A 14,407-nucleotide genomic window follows, 5' to 3' on the forward strand; every position below is an offset into this window, starting at 1 on the left:
ACCCCAGCACTGGTTTCTCCTGAATATTTAATTAAGAAAATTTTTAGTCAAGTTTCATACCATTTTATGACATATTCTAAGATTTTCTCTCAAAAATTCAAATATTCCTCTAAAATAAAATTATTTTTGAGTTGGGATCAGTAATTGACTTTGTGTGGTTGTTAATGATAAAAATTGTTTAATGCCTTTTACTGCATATATAGCGTTTATTATAGAAAAACGTCAAAGATTTATTATGTTTAAACTGAAATACAACAATGAGGTTTATTGTATAATAATCAGCAATGCTTGTTTTTTTTTTTTTTGCAAGTGAACGGTTGTCACACTTGTACTGTGCAGTGCTAAAGAAAGTCATGACTTTCACTGGCCCAGAAAAACAGCAGACTGTGTATCAAAATTGCATGAAACTCAGTCTGTATTGGTTGTAATAGTGATGGTTTTGTACTACCCACATGAAGTCGCTGCTAAGAAGGAAATCAATTTACCAGTGCACAAATCCTTCATTTAAACTGGTTATTTGTGAATAAAGAGACACATGGGAAGATCATCTAATCTTCAACATATGAATTGCATTCTGCTAACTTAGCCCACAAAAATTAATTATAGGCAAGTAGAGAGTTGGGTAATGTTTCTCAATCCACTTTTGGAGAATGTTACACAAGAGATTGATACTCAAATCAAACAAGTTCCAGTTGTTACAGAAGTAATGACTAAATATGTATATGTATTAAGCTATTATGGATAGTGATATCTGGAATAGTTAAGATGATAGTGATCAATGAATCTATGTATTGAAAGATGTATCTATAAATTAAATATTTTTTTCCAAATGTATATATTTGTCTTATATAAAATTAATTACTTAAATCTAATTCTTAAATTTATATTTAATTTCAAATAATCATAACTGGATTTCAATTTGGACACTTAGATTAGAACTTAGATTCTACATTTTTATATTTATTATTATTTACTGGAGGTAGAATTGCATCTTATCTGTTATAGTTTAGAACCATAACAAGTCTAAATTTAGTCTCCAAGTGCATAATTGTTAAATAATAAAGAAATGGCATAATTATGACATATGTAAATCATTATGGGTCATTTATGATTTAAAGTAAAAATATATTTACTCTATGAATTACTTATTGCTGTTTTAAGTTCATTAATTAAATTTTTAATGTTAAAAGATGTTTCTCTATTTTTATGTTTTATTTAAAAATGTATTGTAGAAATACATCATATTATTTAAAATTTTTGTATAGGACGTGGTGGTCAATCTGCCCTTCGATTTGCTAGACTACGCATGGAAAAACGCCATAACTATGTCCGTAAAGTGGCTGAAGTTGCTGTGCAGTTGTTTATTACGAATGATAAACCAAACATTGCAGGATTAGTTCTTGCTGGTTCTGCTGATTTTAAAACAGAACTTAGTCAATCTGACATGTTTGATCCTGTAAGTGCTTTTTTTGAAATGCTATTATTATAATTACAGTTTATAATTTGATTTAATTAATTAATTAATTTTTTCAGAGATTACAAGCTAAAGTTCTGAAGCTTGTTGACGTATCTTATGGAGGTGAAAATGGTTTTAATCAAGCTATAGAATTATCTGCAGAAGTTTTATCAAATGTGAAGTTTATTCAGGAAAAGAAACTTATTGGTAATAATTGATTTTAAAATAATAATTTTATATAAATATTGGAAATATTATAATAATAAATGATTTTTTATTCTTTATTTATTCATTTTAAATTTTGTTATTTCATTATTTGATTAATCAGCTATCTTTAATGTATTTCTTTCTTCTGTCAACTTACGTCACTGAGCTATTTTTAAAAAATTTCCTCATTGGATGTATCCTAATGAACTACAGTGGTGCCTTGCATAACGGACGCTACAAACAATGGACTTTTTGTTTGGTCGTTATGTGACTCGAACAACGGACTTTCCGGCATAATTGGTGACTGCTCCGTGGGTGCGTTCTTTTTATAGTGGTCGCTCTGCATCTCCGCTACTATGGGAGTGCGCTGCTGTTTGTAGGCATTTAGGAACAACGGTGAAAGAAAGAAAGATGGCAGCGCCTGCACTATCGATAGTATCATGATGGAGGAATCTATAATTCTAAAATATGAGCATTTAAAGGCAAAAGAAGGGTCCCAATTGTAAAATTTAACCATAAAATGGATTATTTGTTGAAAGAGCATTCAAAATAGGCACGAAAAAAATTAGAATGTCGGATGCCATTTAAAAAAAAAATTTATAAAGACACATCACCGCTTGTGCTAACTTGTGCTTTCACAATTTCTAAATTTTCATTCATAAAACCACGTAATGGACCCGGAAACGAAACTATCTGAGTCATGGAGGACGCCATGTTGCTTTCCACCATAAGCTACTCTACAAGTGGCCATTTTTGCTGTTCGATGGCGTGCACTCCCACCGGAATTTATGAATGCGTTTCGCAGGAATTTTTAAATGGATGTCGCTCACACAGAGTTATGCGGAGGAATAAAAAAACACACCCCATGTTCATTTTTTTTTATGATACAGTACGGTTATTTTATGCTGCAGAACGAATTAGATGTTTTAACATGTATTTCTGTGGGAAAATGTGTTTTGTATAACGGATGTGCACCTGGAGTGGATTAAGTACGTTATATGAGGCACCACTGTATTCATTTTGAAGTAGCAACTGTTTTAATTTGATCTTTTAATATTGCCATATATTAATTTAATTGTTACATTGAAATAAATTAAATTTTTAAATTGCATTAGAAATGTTATGCATTACTTTCTAATTTATAGTTAAGTATGTCGCTACACACCAACCAATGCTGAATTCTATTGGGCTAAACATGGTTATATTACTAAATAAATTATGCAACCAATTTGGCACTAGAGGGAGGCATTAGGTGCCATCTCTTAATAACTTTAATAATTATAATTTTTAATTAAACAATTTAGAACTACTGGAAGAAAAAATCTGCCCAGAGGGGGGACTCGAACCCATAACTCCTGTTTACCCATGCAGATGCATTGCCAGTTATGCTATCTGAACTTCCAGTCTGATCTCCTCTTCCAGTATATATAAGCTTACGTTATAACCATCAGTGGTTATTACAATTCCAGCTGGGGACGCACCCAGCGCCCACGTCCTGTAAACATCTCCTATGGCACTCATCTAGCCATCACAAACCCTGGCAAGGCATATATATATATATATAAAGAAACAACATCGCTAAACCCGATATACTATAAAGCTAGATTCCAATGCCGAATTTTAGAAATGGGGTCAGTGGAAATACTCATAGCTTGGGAGAATTCGGATATTGTACAATACATTCTGAAGAACCATGCCATGGATGGTAAATCATTTAAAATGATAATTTTTTGTAAATTATTTATAATTATATTAACACATCTGTACCATCTGAGCAGGAGTTGTGGATTCGAGTCCCACTCCAGGCCGATTTTTTTCTTCCGGTAGTTCTAAATTATTTTAATTATTAAAGTTATTAAGAGATGGTGCCTAATGCCTCCCTCTAGTGCCAAATTGGTTGCATAACTTATTTAGTAATATAGCCGTGTTTAGCCTGATAGAATTTGGTACTGGTTGGTGTTTAGCTTTATAGTATATCAGGTTTAGCGGTGTTGTTTGTTAAGTATATCTTTTAAATAACATGCATAAAATTTTATGATATACCTTCTAGGTCGCTACTTTGATGAAATATCCCAAGATACTGGTAAATATTGTTTTGGTGTTGATGACACACTTAAAGCTTTAGAAATGGGATCAGTGGAAATACTCATAGCTTGGGAGAATTTGGATATTGTACGATACATTCTGAAGAACCATGCCATGGATGGTAAATCAATTAAAATGATAATTTTTGTAAATTATATATAATTAAATTAAATGTAATATAATTTTCAGAAGAGAGAATACTTCATTTGACTCCTGAACAAGAGAAAGATCGAACACATTTTACTGACAAAGAGGTTGGTTAATCTAATTTTACATCGGTTTTTGAAAATTTATATTGATGAAATTATCTTTTCTTTTTTATTTTACAGACAGGAGTAGAATTAGAGCTTGTTGAATCCATGCCACTTCTAGAATGGTTAGCTAACAATTATAAAAATTTTGGTGAGTAAATTTTTTCTTTAAATTTAAGAAATAATTTATACAATATGTTTTTCTTTTAAATTATCTTAGAATCCATTTATTTCATATATATATATATATATATATATAATAGATAGCTTAAAATTGTTTCTATACTTTTTCCATTAAAAAAAATAAATAAATATACTAGAAATGGTAGCAGTGGGAATTCGTGAATCATCAGAAAATTTTTGTTATGAGGAGTATATATTGGAAGGGGACAAAGCCCATTGGGCAAGCAAAAAGTGAAAATGAAGTCCCTTAGAGTCTTTCATTTGATGACGTGACTTTTTAACCACCCTATATAATAATCTAAGGTAGTCAAAAGTCATAAACATTAAAGAAAACATGTATTTTGTAAGTTGGAGAAGAATAATATATAAAGAAAATTGTTTGCAACATCGATTTTAATAAAAGAAAAACCATAATTATTACAATAGATATTGAAAATGATCTCCTTTCACTAATACAGGCATGAATTCTCTTTACCATGTATATAATTTTGCAAAGAATTAGTAAAGTGGTGGTCTCAATAGTCTATGTGAAGTTACATGTACACTGTAGAGAAAATTATAGTTAGATTCTCATTTTCAAGTGACACTAGTCTATAACTGCATGTACACAACATCAAAATTCAAAATTTGCTCTTGATAGTGGTACTAGAGTAGTTCTCAGTAGAATAGATAAATCTCAGTAGAGTTACTAGAGTAACTCTACTGAGATTTATCTATTGTTTGTGTACACTGAAATGTATTTTTTGATGTAGAGAACTCTATCTAGAGCAGCACTCAGAAACCAGTGATCTGTGGACTATTGATGATCTCTGAGAAAATTTTGGTGTTCTGTGGAGAAATTTGGTCATTGGTCAACTCAAGAATACACAAAGAAATACAAAATTTTGGTTACTTTTTCTCACTCATTGGAGGTTTTTTATTTGAATCTAAAACCAAACATGAAATGACTTTTATTAATAAATAATAATTATAATAAATCAATAAATAATCAACAATAAATAATGCTGTGAGTGCTATTGTTGTCCTTTATGGAAAAGAGCCAAGAACCCATAAACTTATTTCAAACAAGCAGCAACAAACTTCAATCTGTTATAATTAAACAAGTGTATTTCATATTTGTAAAGTAAAATGGAACTTTAATGGTCATTATTCTATTGTTAAAAAAAAATTGATGACTGGGCTGCATGATTCAAAATTGTAAGTTTAGTGGTCTGTGAGGTCAGAAAGGTTGGTAACTGCTGGTTTAGTGCAGGATTTTCTAATGGGTTAATCTCTTAGGGATCAATGAAATTGAGAGGAGGTTGATAAAACTTTACAAATAAAAAAATATTAAAAATTTTGCAAATTATTTTGTTCTCAAATAAATGTCTTTTAAAAAATAATGTAGGAGGCTGTGCATACACAGTAAACCATCAATTTAACAGGCTTTGGATTTAATGAAAATAGAAATTCTCTTACAGAAAAGAGAAGAATTTCTTTTTTTTTATTCACAAATAGAGCATGGTGAAAGGTTGAAACAATGAGTCAATGAGTGTAAATTACTTACAGGTAATAATAATGTAAGAATTTTTATTATTGTTATTGTGTATTGTTACTAATTCATGTAATGTAATATTGTAAGGTTCTGGTACATCATGAATAATTTACTTAATTACATAACATTACATAAAATCCAATTATATCAATTACTACATACTAAAATTCATTATAAAAAGGAATATTATATCAGTTATAAAATTACACACACTTTTATTGTTGCTATTATATAATGTACTGTCCTCTTCAAAATTAACATATCTTGCATAATAATTTGATTACAGGTGTCTTCAAATTATATTTTTTGTCTCTCTTCTTATCACTATCCAATAATTAAATTATTTTTTATCATTAGATATCACTGTTAATGATAAAATTAAACTAAATTTTTATCTATTTTATCTTAGCTATTCTGAAAGACCAACTTATGTTTTCACAATTCCCCTTTCTATTTTGCGTTATTTACACCTTCTCTATTTTTAACTTTATAAATGTTTGTGTGCCAAGGTTTTAGAGAAAAAAACTTTTGGATAATGATATTTTAAAGAAGTGAAATGAGCATGCTTTAATTAGAATAAATATAAAGAAGCTGATTGAAAAAGGATGATTGGGTGATAAACCAAATCACGATATGTTTGTTATGTGCCATTTTGGGCAGACCTGTCATAGGTTTGCCATCCCTGATCTAGAACATTGTAACATGACATGTCATGAACAAGATGACTAGTTACTGCAGCTGCTGTTGTATTAATGAATCAAAAGAAAACATTAAGAAAATTGCCATAAAACGTAGACTATTGCCACTTTTTTTTCTCTTTAATGTCCTTAACGAAGCATCCATTTGATGCATTAAGTTGTGTCATTTTTAAGTAATTTCCTCTTCAGAAATGTTTAAAAATAATTTCTTTTTTTAAAGATTTATTTTACTTTTCTCACTTTTATGGTACTGACTTATGGTATTGAATTAATAGCAAAGTATCCAGTCTGCTCCACTTGTGATCTTTACCTTCGTGTGACATTTTAGTATACAAGCCAAACAAAACTCTAGAACTCTAAGAAGAACTTGAGATAGTCTTGCTAGAGCAGTCTCACCAATATCCACACTAGGTAGAGAGTTGTAGCTATAGCAAATCTAGCTGAAAAGTCTAAAATGTACACATAGCTTAATGTTTTTCTTAGGTTATCCTGTGTTTTTGTCTGTAGATTATTTTGGAACATGACAACTTTCAGATAACTCCTGAAATAAAAAAAATCTGTTATCTTAAGGACTACAGTTCTTTAGAAATGAATCAGTTACAAAAAAACACTTGCGAAAATTCATACTTTGATATTTCTGACAGAATTTGTCTATACAAATGTAAGACTGATTGGTAAAATATTGGCCTAACAAGAGAATTCCTGATGTTGGTGTCACTGATTTTGTTCACACTTAGCGAAGTTATAGTGCATTCTCAATGATGATGTGTGCCAAGCAATAAAGTGCACTATTCAAAATTAAAGTTGAAAATTGCACAATCACTTAAAACTTCAGAATTTCTATTTACAGAGTGGCCAGTGGCTTGGTGGGGTGTGCCAATTTTGTAGTTGTGGAGTTGGTATTTCGAATCCTGTTAGTGTCAGTGCATTATAGTTTTATTTAAAAAAATTTTTTTATACTTTATTCTTGATATTTTTAAATTTATTATATTTATTTTAAAATTATTTTCGAATATTCATGTACATATGGGATTTATATGTAATATTTACTGTGTTTTTAATTTACTTGAGAAGACAATAAGATATAAACAAAATTATCATTATTTAAAAACCAATTTTGTTAATAAAAAAAGACATTTGTATTAACATTATTCAATCTGTTTGCTCTTTGAGAGCACAATTTTGTGGATTATAATTGTTGTAGAAGCATGTGGAAGCAATAAACATTTCTGCAGTATGCACACTGAATAAAGGCAGCAGTTTTACAACAAGATTTACATGTGTTACTGGAAAAACAAACTTGAGTAATGCTTCAAAACACTTCTCTATTATCAACTAATTTGAAGAACAATTATGCCTATCATATCACATTTGAAAATATTGGAGTGCTTAGTGTTTCCTCCTCCTACCTTTGCATCTTTTTAAGTTGATGAGGAGCCCTCAGCTGCATTTAGATTTTAATTTAATTTATCTTAATTTAAATACAATTTTGCAATATTGTCAGACACTGATTTTTCTGCTGAACAAATTTTTATGCTATGTTACCATGAGATATCAAAGCCATCTTTTCATTCGTTAGTGAATGAAAATTATAGACACACTTAGTTAAACAATGACGTTGTTGTCAGAGTAAGTACATATTGTACATGAATGTGCAGAAAATGTTTGTTTTTAAATAATTATTGTTAGTTAGCATTTTTTAATTAGTTTTGGCATTGACTTGTTACTTGAAACAGGTCAATTTTGTTATTTACTACCCTGTTTATTGTACATTTGTAGTTTTCTAAAAATAAGTCAGATTTTCTTTGAAAATATAGTAAATTAGAAAATACCAAGAATAAAGTAAAAATTATAGTTAAAAAACACATTGACAGCAACAGAATTTGAAACACCAACCTCATGACTACAGAATGTCATGCTCCCACTAAGACACTGGCCACTCTGCAAATAATAGGTATTTTAAAAGTTTTAAGTGATTGTCCAATTTTCAACTTTAATTTTCTTGTTTAATTTTGAGTAGTGCACTATAATGCTTGGCACATGTCAATCATTGGAGATGCATTACAACTTCATTGATTTTGATTAAACTCAGTGACCCCAATGTCACACTGTTCTCTTGTAAGATGAACAGCATAATATGTATTTTTTGAGCTTATTAGTTAACATACTGCATCAATCTCAAGATGCCATTCTATGATGGAACAGATTTCAAAATAGAGTTTTGTTTTTTATTTCCAATACATATCCCATATTAAAAATAACCAACATAATGTTACTTTCAATGAAAGTTATAATTATTGGATTGAATAAGTAAAGAAAAATTTATATTTAAAATTGAAGTTTTCTATTATGTGTATGAACTCACAACTTATAATAATATATGTATACAAACAAACAAAAACACAATTATTGAAAAGTGATTTATACACTAAGAAAAACGTTCTAAAAAAATTAGCTTTTATCCATTTTGATATTTAGACTAAATGTGTAAAACAACTTTGAAATAAAATGTATCTATATCTGCAAGGCATTTTATAGTATTGATAGTAAAATGAAATTGATTCTTTTTTATTAATAAATCAGATCATTTCCTTGAGAAGTAATTGCTTACTAAGTATAAATTAAGACAAAATAGCTGTCTTTAATGTCATTAATTTTTTTTCACATGGTATAAATAAATGCACTGTGATATATGGCGTCAAAGTGAAAAAAATTGATTTCATATATACCATGTATGACTTATCATTTTTATTAATTGTATTATTTTAATTAAATAATCATATTTCCAGGTGCCACGTTAGAAATTATTACAGACAAATCTCAGGAAGGTTCTCAATTTGTTAAAGGATTTGGTGGTATTGGTGGTAAGTTTGCATTTTATAAACAAATATTTATAAATTGATATATATGTACAAACATTCCATCAGTTTGTGTGTATTGAATCATTAATAATTTGAGCAGTTCATTATTAATACTATATTTATTTTAATAAACAGTACATTGTCTATAACTTTATTCAGCTTGCAACTGCACTGAGAAATTAGATTTTGCAAAGCAAAATAATTTTTTTGTTTTGATCTGTTAACAGTGCTATTAGATTCTGAAAACAAGAAACTGGAAAAAAATATATATTTTAAAAAGAAAGCAGAAATTGTCATCTGAAATAACTTTTCTAATGAATTAAATAACTATTGTGTATGGATTTTTATACTTAAATAACTATTTGTTACTCAAAATTTATCATAGGTTACAAGTTTTTTGAAATATTTGATGTTAAGAGCATAGAGAATAAATCAACAATGCTTACAATTTCAAATGCATCTTTTGAAAAAAATGTTTTAGATAAAACTTTAATATTCTACATTTAAAAAAATAAATAATGTGTAATAAAAAATGGGAATCACCATTTAAGAAATTCAAGTAAATGTCAGTTTTACCAATTTTGGCACCATCTGCAGCAGATCTGATAGTACTATCTTATGATTCCATTCATTTATCATATATCATATATCATTTTTTTTTGTATGAGTATTTCTCAGGTTATTTGCCAATAAAATTATAAACAGATCACCCTGTATATAAAGATTGGGTGTTGTTATTATTCAAAAGTAACTATTAATGGAATAAACAGTGCTGAATAGAATGTGCAGTTTTTCAGTTTACAATAAGCTTCATCTTCCAATAGATAAAATGCTTACTATTAGAGAGTGCTGTCTATAAATTTTTTCATCTTACAGCTGTTTATTAAAATAAAAATGGTATTTAAATTTTATTTCATGCAGTGTAATATATTTAATTTTCCAATAGAGATTGAAAATTTCTAATTAGGTAAAATTATAATTTTTGAAGTTTCTTAATTTGTACTTAAATTAATTCATCAGTTCAGAATTAACTTTAAAATGATGAAATTTTAAAACCAGAGAATTTGAATTTTATCATTTTTGTGTACTGTTCCTTCCCTGGTGAATTTTTAGACTTAATTTTACTTTAAAAGTAATAATGTTGTTCAAATTGCAAAGGAGTTGATAAAAAGTAAGGCAAAATTATTTGTATTGTAGGTCAGAAGTTAGTTTTTAAGCTTCAGTTTATTTTCTTAAGCTGTAAAAATTTACTATTAAGCAACTTTTTAATATACAATAGAATCTTATTGTAAACACATACACTGTTATTAGTCATGTAGACCCCTCCAAAATCCCAAAATATACAAGTTAAAATACACTTTTAAAACTACTTAATGTGCTCATATCTTTAATAATTATCATTATTTGTAGTAAATAAGTTAATTTTTTTAAGTTGTCTATTCATGCTATAAGCTTTGACATTTGGCTCATATTGCAAATCATTATTAGTTATTATCTGCTCCCAGTACAATAGTTTAAATTGCTGGCATTTCATAAATTATACACTAGGTGAATTATTATTAATTAATAATAAGAAGAAAATATCAGTCTTAAAGCTGTACATTTTATTAATTGTTTTAGCATATACTTTTTATGTATTTTCTTTTTAACTCTAACCACAAAATTAGCCTAAATCATCCTTGTTCCTTTAAAATGAAATCAGCTGATGGAAAGGTTATTTGACAGGTTTTTCTATACAAGTTTCCCTTGTATCCTGAGAGGTAAAAACAATTTAGTCTTTAAGTGCATGAATAGAAAACATTTTCAGAACTTAGAGTTAAAATTAAAAAAATAAACTGATAAATTAAAAAACATCCTTATGAAAAAATATGTAAAAATAATAAAATTTTATATTCTATATCTTACATGATTAATTAGAAATTATTTTAAAACAATTATTTGCATCTCTGTTAATAATTTGTTAACTCATTAAGTATTCAGAAAAGAATTATTTGAATGTAGAGACAATGTAGTATTTTAATTTCCATAACAATAGCATCCTAAATTTAGTTTTCTACTGGTCCAATATATTAGAGTTGTGGACCAAATGGTACTCTGAATTCTCTTTTTTAGAAAAATTACTATCTGATGAATATTATCACAAAAATTTATTCCAATATTAAGAAATTCTATGACAATTTCTAATCAGAAATATTATTTAACCTAATTTATTATGTATTATGCAACATTTGAATTTGAAATTATAATAAACATAATAAAATTTCTAAATTGAATAATTATTTTATTTAATAATTCAAATATTTAGTTAAATATATATTTTTTCTTTGTAGGCTTGTTACGTTACAGAGTGGATTTCCAAAGTTTGGAAGTTACTGATGGACTAGATGATTATGACCTAGATGAATTGTAATTGTTTATATAATGAGTTGCTGTGATAATTTTTGGGAAACACTAACTTCATATGGACAAAATACCTCTGTTTAAGTTCCTGCTTCCAGGCAGACCGAATGAAACAACCATCTGCTGATTTAATAGTTCTTCCGTTTTGATACAGACATAATGCCAATTACATATGGTATCCAGCCAGTGTAATTACTATATTTGTATCAAGTTCATTTTTCAGTAATGAATTCTTATGGGATGGGACTCAAAACATATTCCAAAACCATTCTTTTATATCATTGTTTGTGGATATTTTTCATCAGTTTTTTCCTAGCCAAGTATGACAATTCTCTAAAGTTAAGTTCTGTTGCAGCATACCTGTATTCGTTATGAATACTTGCCTTTATGGACGAGGTAGCATATTTGAGTTTGAAAATGCTTTTTTGAGTATCATTATCTTGGGGCCAGTTGCATTTCAATGGGCCTTAAAGGCTTTATGTGCCTGATTGGATTATCTTGGATACTTTTAATTATATCCAAGGATTCCAGTCCAACTGTGCTCTATGTTGACAGTTTGATTCCAATGAAATAAAAATTTACTGTCACATGAAACATCTCTTTTTAATTTAATGAATTGATAAAAAAATGAATATAAATAAAATTGTCCCTTTAGTTTTTTCAGTAAAGACAGATACCTTTCTTTATAAAATTTAAGTTCCAAAATTATCCAGCGATATATATATATATATATAAAATATAAAAAAACTTTTAATTTATGGATTTTCAATCTGCAGCTGCAAAATTTGTATGATCAAAATAATTCAGGATTTTATTTATTATTAGAAATTTATATATAATAATATGGCCAAAATTACATGAAATTATTGAATAAATATCAAAACATTTGAAGTTCAATTTCTACATTAAACTGGTATTAGGACTTTTACTATTAGTCTTTAATAAAAAATGTTAATTTTCCTGTTACAACATTATTATCTGCCTGTTATTGTTTTTCATGAAATTCCTTTTCAAACTAAATTTTCTATAAATATGCCAAGTAAACAAAATAGAATCCTGGAAGATTTTGTTCATAAGTGAGTTTGATTTGCTTACAACTAAAGTGAATTAATGATAATATCCATAAACTTGCTTTTCATTATAACATAAACAAATTTGTAAGCTTTTTGCATGTTTTATTTGAAATTTTAATCATCGTTTCAAAAAAAGATTGGTTAAAAATATGAATAAAAGTAGTTAATCTTCCAAATTTTATCTGGAAAATTTGTATTTTGCTATAAAGTGCAAAAGTATAAACGTATTGATAAAAAAAATCAAATGTATCAAAATGGCAATCAATTAAAATTAATAAAGAAAAGAAAATCTATATTAAAACTGAAGTATGATGATAATTCAGGTTTAGTGTGAATTAAGTTTATCCAGAATCTTTTCTTTGTCTTGAAGATAAAGTAATTCTATAATGAGCAGTTATTTATTGTGACATTGTTATAATGCTGGGCTGCAATTTTTAATTTATTTAATTTAAAATATATGCTCTCCACTTCAAATTAGTAGTGTCTTGCTTCTGTACATCATACTTATCCTGTTCTAATAGAGTCGTGCCAATAATGTGACTTCCAGATTGCACCAGAAGTTCATATATAGTTAATCCTCCTACCCCTGAGCATTTCATATCTGCTCCCGACTTTCATCTATCTGTGTTCTTGGGATTAAGGAAGGACAGACTGACGGATGACGGTGGGAATTCATAGATCTACAAATTGAAAAAATTGCAGCCCAATAATAATTTAATTCTATAGGAATTACAAATTTATTATATAAAACAGAACATCAGATACAGTACCCGAAGTTTTGTCTCTCTCAAGTAAATGTTTGTTACATAATAGTCATTTTACATATTTTTGGACTATTGACACACACTTATAAATAAATTTTTTCACTACACCTTTCTTTAATTTAAAGAAACAAAATTCATAACTGCAAGTACTAAAAATGATTCATGATTTTTATTCTAAAGTTATCTAATTATTGAGGTGATCCTGTGATTTATGGGGTGATTTTATTTATCCAAGTGATAGAAATCATATCTGGTTTATAAAGATAACGTCCATTATCTTATTCATTTGAAATTATTACCAGAGTTTAAATACAGAAAATCTAAAGTTTCCATGATTATGTCTGATACTGAAAAGTTTTCTATCCAAGAAAAGGAGTGTAAACAAATGAAAAAAGTTATATGTGTATATCTGAATTATAAAAATAACTATTATATAAATGTTAAGATTTCAAGAACTGATAATTTTTTTTTTTGTTTCTAATTTGTTTACTATTTTTGTTATAATGCTACATCTTACATTGAAAGTTCTTTAATTTGGCCTTTAGAAAAATTTAGTGTTGAATAGTTGATTAATAGTGAACTGATATCGTTAATCTGAAAAAAATATATTGGTTAATCGATTTTTCGGATATTTGGCAGAATTTTTGGCCATTATGAGTATCATTAAAGCTTTTCTGCCTTGAGAATTTATGCTTCCTTTTAGCTGTGAGATTCGGTGTTCTTTTACAAGTTATAACTATTATGGCCGGATGACTGAACAGTCAAGATAGCAACCCACCGTTCTGGGGACCTGGATCGAATCAGGACGGGTCGTAAAATCCCAAGAATTTTTGGGGTGATCCGACAAGATATGTCGGCTCCCTATTCACCCTGCCGCCTTATTTTGGGCCTGGCC

The 14,407-nt window shown here is 28.2% G+C and overlaps 1 protein-coding gene across 1 annotated transcript in view; it reads left to right on the plus strand.

The window, feature by feature from the left end:
- LOC136975413 (eukaryotic peptide chain release factor subunit 1) overlaps positions 1–12,269 on the plus strand; it is a 45,399-nt gene extending 33,130 nt beyond the window's left edge. Inside the window, exons 5-11 of the mRNA XM_067270462.1 lie at positions 1,266–1,456; positions 1,534–1,663; positions 3,714–3,869; positions 3,938–4,002; positions 4,078–4,150; positions 9,204–9,278; positions 11,606–12,269. Of these exons, the coding sequence (XP_067126563.1) occupies positions 1,266–1,456; positions 1,534–1,663; positions 3,714–3,869; positions 3,938–4,002; positions 4,078–4,150; positions 9,204–9,278; positions 11,606–11,685 (770 nt within the window). The 3' untranslated portion in view covers positions 11,686–12,269. The remainder of the gene's footprint in view (positions 1–1,265; positions 1,457–1,533; positions 1,664–3,713; positions 3,870–3,937; positions 4,003–4,077; positions 4,151–9,203; positions 9,279–11,605) is intronic.
- The last annotated feature ends 2,138 nt before the right edge of the window (positions 12,270–14,407 follow it).

The sequence above is a fragment of the Centruroides vittatus genome, unplaced genomic scaffold, assembly GCF_030686945.1.
Source record: "Centruroides vittatus isolate TY-2023 unplaced genomic scaffold, ASM3068694v2 contig_371, whole genome shotgun sequence".
Classification (NCBI taxonomy): Eukaryota; Metazoa; Arthropoda; class Arachnida; order Scorpiones; family Buthidae; genus Centruroides; species Centruroides vittatus.